Genomic DNA, 12,273 nt, shown 5'->3' on the forward strand with positions numbered 1-12,273 from the left:
ACTAACATCATGTGCTTTATTTTTATTTTTTTACAAATGTAGCATCATCTACAAAGATACAAAGAATTGCTATTGCGACATCTAGTGGACACATTTAGAACAGCAGTTCCTTTCATTCAAAAATGTGGGCTCATTTTTACACATGGCAAACTCATCCCGCGGGCCGGTTAAAACCTGATCCGGCCCTCGGGCCATACGTTTGACACCCCTGCACTAGGGTTGAAAAATGGTCCGTTTTCAGCGCGCATGGCAGCAATTTGACGAGAGTTGCGGGTCCACATCATATCAAGGATGATCTGCTGTTAAGCTGATGATACTCACACGTTGTGTGTTGTCAGCAGCCAGACGGTGAAAGTGTGTCTCCTCAGCAGAGAGGCCCTTGTGCGGCGTATAGCCAGTGTCAGTCAGACCTGCCTGGTGCTCAAACCTCTGGAGGCTCTCTTGGGTCCGCTCTGTGTGAAAATACAGATCCTTTTTAATTGCACCTATGTGTTATCATCAGTGTTGGGTTCATTACTGAAAACAAGTAACTAGTTACTTTATTTCAAAAGTAACTCAGTTACTTACACCAAAAAGTAATGCGTTACTGTGAAAAGTAACTATTTAGTTACTTATATATATTTTTATTTTTTTAAGGCCCTATTTAATGCCCTTTTAGCCTTCTTTTCAGTACTGTTATTGCACTGGACAATAATACAATGTGTTGATCAACTTGACATGCATTTGCATCACTCAACTCTGCTAAGCAATGTGCTCTACATACAACACACAAACAATGTGCTCTACATACAACACACAAACAATGTGCTCTACATACAACACACAAACAATGTGCTCTACATACGACACACAAACACAAAGATATGTTTCAAAGGGCCGATTTGTTTCAGGCCAGAACAAATTGACAAAACTATTTTAAATAGCTGCAACATAACATGTATAAGTAACAAACAGCATAATAACAACATAGCTGTAAAGCAAGGAAGGCACACACTACATACACAAAGTCTAACCAGCCGTTTTTCTCTCTCGAGGAATTCTGAAATAAAATCATGTCTGAAGCCCAGAACACTCTACACATTTCCCCAGTTTTAGTTTAGAGATAAGGAAAGATTGGCCTGGCCCACTAGCATCCCTCTTTATGTTTGTGAACTTTATAGTCTATACATTTAGAGTGATGTGATAATCAAACACTCTAGAAGTCTAGAATGAAAGAGTATATAAGAGAATTGACAGAGTGTGTGTACCTTCAGTGTGCAGTGCCTCGTTAAAATCCAGCCGCTGTTGGAGGTGGAGGTGAAGTGTGTCTCTCTTTACTAGCTTCGTCAAAGCATGTTGCTTTTGTAGCTGTTTCAGCAGATTTGAATTGCTAGGATAGGATCTTTGATCCAAGACACAACTTACATTCAACTAAAATGTTATTTTATTTGTGGTCGACAAAAGAATAGTATTGAGAATATCTCCATGTTAAGAAACTCGGCTTCGGGCTTTGCCATGATGTCTTGTTCGTATACACAGACACGCCCCCTCCCACACACACACACACACATACACACAGACAGCGCGCGGCGCGCCTCTTTCTTGTCGCCTCTTCCGCAGCGCTGCAATAAAACACTCAGATCTTCTCAGTTTCTAGCCGATACTACATAAAAAAATAACGTAAAATAACGCAGTAACGCATCATGTAGTAACAGTAACTGAGTTACTGAATATAAAAAATAACGCGTTAGATTACTATTTACAGCCGGAAGTAACAGCGTTACAAAGTACCGCGTTAGTCCCAACACTGGTTATCATGGACAGGCACGGCCAATAGCAAAATGATGATGCTGACACTGAACTTTACCAATGTGTTTATTATGGGCCTGCTGCAATGCCAGCGCCCATTCACATGCTGCTAAGCAGCAGGGAATGCAAGCAGGCCCATATTATTATTGCTCATACATCTAACTTTATTATTATTATTATTATTATTAATATTAATATTGAGGTGGGGAGCGAAACTGCAACCCTCAGGTTTCTGGCATGGCCGCTCTACCCACTACGCCATACCGCCCCGATTCCCCAGCCTTACACCTTTAACTTTGAATTCAAATGATTAAGACACTCGGCACCATCTTAGAACTACAGCGGCTTTCAGCGACCCCCGGCCAGAGGTCCAGGCCACAGATAGCAGGCCCATCAAAATTTCTGCGTTATAATTATTATGCAGATGACTGCCAAATATACTTGCTAATCTCCAAAATGGACCAAACCCCATTTTCTAGTTATTATTATTATTATTATTATTATTATTGTTTCGCACGTTTCTCTTACGTCTACTACGAGACGAACCGGCCCACGAACCCCCACATATGTTATACCGTCGGAAAGGTGGTAGCATGTTAACGCATGCTACCATTAAAGTGCAAGCTTTTTCAGCTAATTTTGCAACCGTTTACCCTACAGTCATTTAACCTGGTATGTGACACCTGTTACTCTGTTAGCATGCTAACGATAGCATGCTAACATTAAAGTGCTAACTTCTTTAGCTAATTTTACACTTTTTACTCTAATTCCCCAGCCTTACACCTTAGAGTCATATAACTTGGTGTGTGACACAAGCTAACTGTTAGCATGGTAACGCTAACTTGCTAACATGCGAACATGCGAACATTAGCTTGCTAACTTTTCTGAGCTGGTTTTGCAACCGTTTACCCCAGAGTCATATAACTTGGTATTTGCCAATCGTTAACTGTTAGCATGCAAACAATAGCATGCTAGCAAGCTAACATAAGCATGCTAACTTTTTCATCTATTTTTACACTTTTTTTTCTACAAACCCCGTTTCCATATGAGTTGGGAAATTGTGTTAGATGTAAATATAAACGGAATACAATGATTTGCAAATCCTTTTCAAGCCATATTCAGTTGAATATGCTACAAAGACAACATATTTGATGTTCAAACTCAAACTTTTTTTTTTTTTTGCAAATAATAATTAACTTAGAATTTCATGGCTGCAACACGTGCCAAAGTAGTTGGGAAAGGGCATGTTCACCACTGTGTTACATGGCCTTTCCTTTTAACAACACTCAGTAAAGGTTTGGGAACTGAGGAGACACATTTTTGAAGCTTCTCAGGTGGAATTCTTTCCCATTCTTGCTTGATGTACAGCTTAAGTTGTTCAACAGTCCGGGGGTCTCCCTTCTGCTATTTTAGGCTTCATAATGCGCCACACATTTTCAATGGGAGACAGGTCTGAACTACAGGCAGGCCAGTCTAGTACCCGCACTCTCTTACTATGAAGCCACGTTGATGTAACACGTGGCTTGGCATTGTCTTGCTGAAATAAGCAGGGGTGTCCATGGTAATGTTGCTTGGATGGCAACATATGTTGTTCCAAAAGCTGTATGTACCTTTCAGCATTAATGGCGCCTTCACAGATGTGTAAGTTACCCATGTCTTGGCCACTAATACACCCCCATACCATCACACATGCTGCCTTTTACACTTTGCGCCTATAACAATCCGCATGGTTCTTTTCCTCTTTGGTCCGGAGGACACGACGTCCACAGTTTCCAAAAACAATTTGAAATGTGGACTCGTCAGACCACAGAACACTTTTCCACTTTGTATCAGTCCATTTTAGATGAGCTCAGGCCCAGCGAAGCCGACGGCGTTTCTGGGTGTTGTTGATAAACAGTTTTCGCCTTGCATAGGAGAGTTTTAACTTACACTTACAGATGTAGCGACCAACTGTAGTTACTGACAGTGGGTTTCTGAAGTGTTCCTGAGTCCATGTGGTGATATCCTTTACACACTGATGTCGCTTGTTGCTGCAGTACAGCCTGAGGGATGGAAGGTCACGGGCTTAGTTGCTTACGTGCAGTGATTTCTCCAGATTCTCTGAACCCTTTGATGATATTACGGAGCGTAGATGGTGAAATCCCTAAATTCCTTGCAATAGCTGGTTGAGAAAGGTTTTTCTTAAACTGTTCAACAATTTGCTCACGCATTTGTTGACAAAGTGGTGACCCTCACCCCATCCTTGTTTGTGAATGACTGAGCATTTTATGGAATCTACTTTTATACCCAATCATGGCACCCACCTGTTCCCAATTAGCCTGCACACCTGTGGGATGTTCCAAATAAGTGTTTGATGAGCATTCCTCAACTTTATCAGTATTTATTGCCACCTTTCCCAACTTCTTTGTCACGTGTTGCTGGCATCAAATTCTAAAGTTAATGATTATTTGCAAAAACAATTTTTTTTATGAGTTTGATTGTCTTTGTAGCATATTCAACTGAATATGGCTTGAAAATGATTTGCAAATCATTGTATTCCGTTTATATTTACATCTAACACAATTTCCCAACTCATGTTTGTATTTCCACCTTTGAGTCATGTGGTATATGAAACATGCTGACTGTTATCATGCTATCGTTAGCACACATGCTAAGTGTTAGCATTTGTATGTAAACATTCTACTGTTTTAGGCTAGCTCTCTGGCTGGTTTTGTACAGTTACACTTAAAACTCACAGATTCAGACACTCGGCACCATCTTCTAAGTACGGCCAGAGGTCCAGGCCACAGATAGCAGGCACATCAAATGTTCTAGTTATCATTATTGTAGTTTAGTTTGCAGTGGTGTAAAAGGACACTGCATCATGTTCCAAATATTTCGACTTTGTATGATGACAACATGTGTTGTGAATGAAATGAATGATTTCAGTCAAAGTGATCTTACTGTTGGTGAGGGAGCTCATCATAGAGCTTGCCTTGGCTTTCACCACGGAGACAGGGGACTTAGCTGGCTCCAATACCCTCAAAGTCATCATCTTTCCAGCGGTCTCCCCTTCCTAGTTACATAAGCAAATGAAATGTGCAGCAGCATAGCGTACATACAACACCTAGCTGAGAAGTATGTGTGCATAGCAAACACCGCTTGAGTTCAGGAAGTGCAGACAAAAACTGGAAATCACCTCTGTAGTCTTCCTAAATCTGTGCTGTGGGATGACAGGGTCTCCCCAGAAGATGTTGCCGGTCAAGTCAGGAGGGGGCGAGTGCATGGGACTATCCATGTGCACGTCGTAGCTCATGTTGTGTCGGCTCCTTCCAATGGGAGACGGCGGTGCGTCGAAGAATCCAGACGACGACCCAGATTCCAGCGCTAAAGCATGCATGGATATCGAGATTATTTTTACTTTGTGTTTATACAGTGGTGGTCAAAAGTGTACATACACTTGTAAAGAACATCATGTCATGGCTGTCAATCATTTCTACAACTCTTATTTTGTTGTGATTGGAGCACATACTTGTTGCTCACAAAAAACATTCATGAAGTTTGCTTCTTTGATGAATTTATTATGGCTCTACTGAAAATGTGAGGGTGAAAAGTATACATACAGCAATGTTAATATTTGCTTACATGTCCCTTGGCAAGTTGACCTGCAATAAGGCGCTTTTGGTAGCCATCCACAAGCTTCTGCTTGACCACTTGACCACTAAATTGCTGCATTTCTGCTTTTCTGACATGGACTTGTTTCTTCAGCATTGTCTACTTTGGGAAGGCCATTCTAAAACCTTCATTCTAGCCTGATTTAGCCATTCCTTTACCACTTTTGAGGTGTGTTTGGGGTCATTGTCCTGTTGGAACACCCAACTGCGCCCAAGACCCAACCTCCGGGCTGATGATTTTAGCTTGTCCTGAACAATTTGGAGCTAATCCTCCTTTTTCATTGTCCCATTTAAAGCAGCAGTTCAATTGGCAGCAAAACAGGCCCAGAGCATAATACTACCACCACCATGCTTGACGGTATGGATGGTGTTCCTGGGATTAAAGGCCTCACTTTTTCTCTTCCAAACATATTGCTGGGTATTGTGGCCAAACAGCTCACTTTTTCTTTCATCTGACATCACATGGACAAAGATAAGACCTTCCGGAGGAAAGTTCTGTGTATGTGTATGCCATACTTGCCAACCTTGAGACCTCCAATTTCGGGAGGTGGGGGGTGGGGGGTGGGTGCGGGTGGGCGTGGTTTGGGCGGGGTTGTGGTTGGGGGCGTGGTTAAGAGGGGAGGAGTATATTTACAGCTAGAATTCACCAAGTCAAGTATTTCATATATATATATATATATATATATATATATATATATATATATATATATATATATATATATATATATAAGAAATAATTGACTTTCAGTGAATTCTAGCTATATATATATATATATATATATATATATATATATATATATAAATAAAAGAAATACTTGAATTTCAGTGTTCATTATTTACACATATACACACACATAAAAGTCATCTACTCATTGTTGAGTTAATGGTTGAATTGTCCATCCTTGTTCTATTCTCTGTCACTATCTTTCTAACCATGCTGAACACCCTCTCTGATGATGCATTGCTGTGTGGCACGCACAAAAGTGCTTTCATCAAATGCACTAGATGGCAGTATTGTCCTGTTTAAGAGTGTCACAACATTGCTGTTTACGGCAGACGGACTGCTTTACTGTAGACGTTCTTTATATTGTGGGGAAGCGGACTCAGGTCAGCATGGAGCTGGAGGGGGCGTGGCCTACAGCTCCGCCTGAATTTCGGGAGATTTTCGGGAGAATATTTGTCCCGGGAGGTATTTGGGAGAGGCGCTGAATTTCGGGAGTCTCCAGGAAAATCCAGGAGTGTTGGCAAGTATGGTGTATGGAAACTTTTGAGCACGACTGTATATTCTAGTGAAGCCTCCAAAGGCACACACAATCTGTTCAGTAGTCCTGGTTGATTTTCTAGTTGTAAAAAAAAAAAAAATCTAACAGGAAATAATCTGAATAATATTTTTTACGCAATTAACCCATCTGTTGCAGAGTGACTCAAATTCCAAGAAGTTTCTCCTCACAAGGAAGTGTTTTCAATTTAGAAAAAAAAATTAAAATAATATGACTCCTTTAATGCGTCCTATAATACGGTGCGCTCTATAAATATGAAAAAAATCGCAAATAGACCAGTCATCGGCAGTGCGTCTTATAATCCGGTGCGCCTTATGGTCCAGAAATATGGTACTATACATACATTAGACCTCTAAAGGCTTAGTGGCCACATGCGTGGACAGCACCTTTTAGCTCTTATTTCCAAAATTGTGTACACTACTGAATTGGGGTCTTATGGCCGCTTATGTGGACACTTATACTGCCATCTGGTGGTGTCAGAAGAGTATAACATACAATGGAATTTGGAAAAAAAAAAAAAGTGTAAAAATAAAAATTAGCATGTCACTAAACATGAAGTACACGTTTGTGTACTTATGGACTAAGTACATCATATCAAAAGATGATTCTTAGTTTTTATTCTAATTAGGGTCCAATAAACCCAAATAGCAAAGAGAAATTAAAAAAAGCATGTAAACAAACAGCTTGGGCCTTAAGAGGTTAAATGATTCAAAAAAAATGTTTTTTTTTACATCAAACATAGGGTTGCTGTGGCTTAAATAACTGTTTTTAATCTCAATCAATCATGTTTCAGTTTGAGAGTCAAGAATGAAAGCAATGTACTTTTTATGCGCTTCACTTTTACCATGATATTCATGTTAACAAAGAACTTGTCTGTCTTTTCCTAAACGAACATTACCTGTTATTTATTTTGTGTTATTAATGTAGTATTTTAAGATGGACATTTTTGTTTTAAGGGCGGCGTGGCGCAGTGGGAGAGTGGCGCGACCCAAGGGTCCCTGGTTCAATCCCCACCTCGTACCAACCTCGTCATGTCCGTTGTGTCCTGAGCAAGACACTTCACCCTTGCTCCTGATGGCTGCTGGTTAGCGCCTTGCATGGCAGCTCCCTCCATCAGTGTGTGAATGTGTGTGTGAATGGGTAAATGTGGAAGTAGTGTCAAAGCGCTTTGAGTACCTTGAAGGTAGAAAAGCGCTATACAAGTACAACCCATTTATCATTTATTTATCATTTATTTCCACATCGCAGTAATGGCTGCCTTTAGAGGACCGCTTTTTTTATGACTTGAAATGATGCAATAACCTGTGATTAATCACTTAGGAGATGCTTTGGCCATACTCTCTCTGATTGGCTTAAAGCCCATCACGTGACTACAGGGCGCCATGTTTGCTTTCGACTTTGAAACTGAGTTGGCCATACTCTCTCTGTACAAGGCTCTTGTTTATGGTGTGTTTTTGTTGTTTGTTGCGCCGTAAAAAGCGTTCTTAGATTGATTGATTGAAAATGTTATTAGTAGATTGCACAGTGAAGTACATATTCTGTACAATTGACCACTAAATGGTAACAACCGAATACGTTTTTCAACTTGTTTAAGTCGGGGTCCACGTAAATCAATTCATGGTACAAATATATACTATCATCATAATACAGTCATCACACAAGTTCATTATCAGAGTATATACATTGAATTATTTACATTATTTACAATCCGGGGTGTGGGATGTGGAGGGGGTTGGGATGGGTTGCTATCAGCATACTTCAGTCATCAACAATTATATCATCAGAGAAATGAACATTGAAACAGTGTAGGTCTGACTTGGTAGGATATGTACAGCGAACAGTGAACATAGTGAGCTCAGAAAGCATAAGAACAAGTATATACATTTGATTATTTACATTTGATTATTTACAATCCGGGGAGGTGGGATGTGGTGGGGCAGGGTGTTAGTTTAGGGTTGAAGTTGCCTGGAGGTGTTCTTTTAGTGCGGTTTTGAAGGAGGATAGAGATGCCCTTTCTTTTACACCTGTTGGGAGTGCATTCCATATTGATGTGGCATAGAAAGAGAATGAGTTAAGACCTTTGTAAGATCGGAATCTGGGTTTAACGTGGTTAGTGGAGCTCCCCCTGGTGTTGTGGTTATGGCGGAAGTAGTTTGACATGTACTTCGGTATAAGGGAGGTGTAGCGGATTTTATAGACCAGGCTCAGTGCAAGTTGTTTTACTCTTACTTCGTCCTGTAAGTACTGTAGTTATTACACACCAGCTGTTGGATTGTAACGTGCATCTTGGTTGTAGTTTTCGTTAACACGGTTGGAGGTGTTGAAATCGCTAATGCTAATCGGTAGTATGCCAGTAGCAAAATTTATGTAAAGTAGCTTCAAGCTAGCACATTTTTTGGAAAGGTGGATCATGCTTAGTTTGAAGCGTTTTTTTGAATCAATGACTTTGCTGGCATTAGAAATGGCAACATTACCTGACATTACACATGATAATGGGTCGACTTTTTAATCATTTCTCCCCCCCCCCCCCCCCCCCCCCAATGAATTGTTTTTTCAATTCCAAATTGTACAACTTCTTTGAAGATGTTTGTCTGGTATCAGCAAGCAGATATGTATCGCTCCATTGTGTGTTCATCAAAAGCAGCACAGACTTGGTTTATTAACCGTCACAAATGTCGTCGACTCAGTAAATCTTTGTTACCTGGCATGTCTCCTTGTCTTGAGGCCATTCTCCCAAAGGGTCAGAGGAGGTCACGACTGGACGCTCAGGTATGTGACAGCGTGAGGGTCCACACTGCTTCAGAGTCCAAATGTAGGTGCAAGATCTGCCAAATAGTCACACATTTAGGTTGATCAATTCTAAAAGAGCGGTCTTTGCTTTAATAGGTGAGAGGAGGAACACAGCTCACACAGCAGCTTGTCTTGACTGCACTCCTGCATGTGTAAGTGTCCAGTTTCTGAGCAGCCTCAAATAGAGGCAGAGGGTCTGCTGACAAGTGACGTCATCATTCATTATTTGATCTTTTAGAGTCCACCACACAATCCAGCATGACAACAGATGGCACGGCTGACTCATTCGCAGATTTTAGTTTATATAATTTTACCAGAAGTACGCATGTGACAATAAAGCCAAAAAGGGAGGTGTAATATCCCGAAATGACATTCGAATAAAGTACTTTCGGCGAGCGTTCAAGGGGTGCTCGGTCATTGCTGAACCGGTATTCTCTCGAATGTATTTAGGCTAACACCTATTAATTACTGTCAACACCAGCGTGCAGAATCAAATATATTTAGAGACTTACCTTAACCTACCAATAGTCCCTGCTTTTTAACTCGCATTGGACCCAGTGAGAGAGCAAACACCGCAGCATGTTTGCGCGTCCATGACTTTTGGCCAAGCAGGTTGAAAGAACACGGATGACGCTGCGTCCGTGACGTCAGTGAACGCATCACCCGGAAGTGTGAAAAAACCGGCTCAGCCTTTTTTTGTTTGTTGAAATGAACAACAGAACACATTAAGTAGAATGTGCTTTGTGTTGATTAGCTAAACATATACGAGTAGTTAGAACATCTAATACTGTATCTTTTTCTTTTTTTACACATCTTGTGGCTGTTATCACCAGCAGGTGCAGTATTCAGCAGCTTCCCTCTAATTGACTTAAAACACATCTGACTTCAAACTGTTTCCAAGTTTGTTAACTAATTCTTCATATCATCGTCATGCTCAACAATGCAAGGAAAAGGCATGTTTTAATTCAACTATCAGGGAATAAGCGGTATATAAATTGATGTCCCCCCCCCCCCAGTTTTAGGAGAATGTGGCGCTTTTTCTGTTTTTGCATTCTTGCTCGCACTTTCGACATAATTACTTACTAGCACCACGTTGTCTAATTAAATTTGTTTACAAACTCCAAAACCAAGTAGGCACGTTGTGTAAATCGTAAATAAAAACAGAATACAATGTTTTGCAAATCCTTTTCAACGTATATTCCATTGAATAGACTGCAACGACAAGATAGTTAACGTTCGAACTGGAAGACTTTGCTATTTTTTGCAAATATTTGCTCGTTTGTAATTTGATGCCTACAACATGTTTAAAAAGAGCTGGCACAAGTGGCAAAAAAGACTGAGAAAGTTGAGGAATGCTCATCAAACACTTATTTGGAACATCCCACAGGTGAACAGGCTCATTGGGAACGGGTGGGTGCCATGATTGGGTATAAAAGTAGATTCCATGAAATGCTCAGTCATTCACAAACAAGGACGGGGCGAGGGTCACCACTTTGTCAACAAATGCGTGAGCAAATTGTCGAACAGTTTAAGAACAACATTTGTTAATGAGCTATTGCAAGGAATTTAGGGATTTCACCATCTACGGTCTGTAATATCATCAAAAGGTTCAGAGAATCTGGAGAAATCACTGCACGTAACATTGAATGCCCATGACCTTGGATCCCTCAGGCGGTGCTGCATCAAAAACTGACAGTGTGTAAAGGATATCACCACATGGGCTCAGGAACACTTCATAAAACCACTGCCAGTTACTACAGTTGGTCACTACATCTGTAAGTGAAAGTTAAAACTCTACTATGCGAAGCGAAAGCCATTTATCAACAACACCCAGAAACGCTTCCGGCTTCGCTGGGCCCGAGCTCATCTAAGATGGACTGATGCAAAGTGGAAAAGTGTTCTGTGGTCTAACGAGTCCACATTTCAAATTGTTTTCGGAAACTGTGGACCTCGTGTCCTCCGGACCAAAGAGGAAAAGAACCATCTGTATTGTTATAGGCGCAAAGTGTAAAAGGCAGCATGTGTGATGGTATGGGGGTGTATTAGTGGCCAAGACATGGGTAACTTACACATCTGTGAAGGCACCATTAATGCTGAAAGGTACATACAGGTTTTGGAGCAACATATGTTGCCATCCAAGCAACGTTACCATAGACGCCCCTGCTTATTTCAGCAAGACAATGCCCAGCCACGTGTTACATCAACGGGGCTTCATAGTAAAAGAGTGCGGGTACTAGACTGGCCTGCCTGTAGTCCAGACGTGTCTCCCATTGAAAATGTGTGGCGCATTATGAAGCCTAAAATAGCACGAGGGAGACCCCCGGACTGTTGAACAACTTAAGCTGTACATCAAGCAAGAATGGGAAAGAATTCCACCTGAGAAGCTTCAAAAATGTGTCTCCTCAGTTCCCAAACGTTTACTGAGTGTTGTTAAAAGGAAAGGCCATGTAACACAGTGGTGAACATGCCCCTGTGCCAACTTTTTTGCAATGTGTTGCTTCCAGTTAATGATTATTTGCAAAAAAATTACGTTTCTCAGTTGGAACATGAAATATCTTGTCTTTGCAGTCTATTCAATTGAATATAAGTTGAAAAGGATTTGCAAATCATTGTATTCTGTTTTTATTTACCATTTACACAACATGCCAACCTCACTGTTTTTGGGTTTTGTACTACAGTCATGATCTAGAAAGCCAGGTCTCCATGAAGTCAAGTGCAACATCATATTGAAATATATCGGACGCTGAAGAAACAAAAACATG

At 40.8% G+C, this 12,273-nt stretch overlaps 1 protein-coding gene across 3 annotated transcripts in view; it reads right to left on the minus strand.

The window, feature by feature from the left end:
- Positions 1-10,130, minus strand: part of LOC133576873 (putative monooxygenase p33MONOX) — a 33,000-nt gene extending 22,870 nt beyond the window's left edge. Inside the window, exons 1-5 of one of the 3 annotated variants that reach the window (XM_061930233.1) lie at positions 10,024-10,130; positions 9,423-9,546; positions 4,967-5,154; positions 4,732-4,843; positions 322-452 (exon numbers count right to left, since the gene is read on the minus strand). In XM_061930233.1, coding sequence (XP_061786217.1) covers positions 322-452; positions 4,732-4,843; positions 4,967-5,154; positions 9,423-9,450 — 459 coding nt within the window. In that variant the 5' untranslated portion in view covers positions 9,451-9,546; positions 10,024-10,130. Of the gene's footprint in view, positions 1-321; positions 453-4,731; positions 4,844-4,966; positions 5,155-9,422; positions 9,547-9,630; positions 9,648-10,023 lie in introns of those variants that run through there. The other 2 variants (XM_061930235.1, XM_061930234.1) reach the window with 2 other exon arrangements.
- Positions 10,131-12,273: the final 2,143 nt, after the last annotated feature.

The sequence above is a fragment of the Nerophis lumbriciformis genome, linkage group LG36, assembly GCF_033978685.3.
Source record: "Nerophis lumbriciformis linkage group LG36, RoL_Nlum_v2.1, whole genome shotgun sequence".
Taxonomy (NCBI): Eukaryota; Metazoa; Chordata; class Actinopteri; order Syngnathiformes; family Syngnathidae; genus Nerophis; species Nerophis lumbriciformis.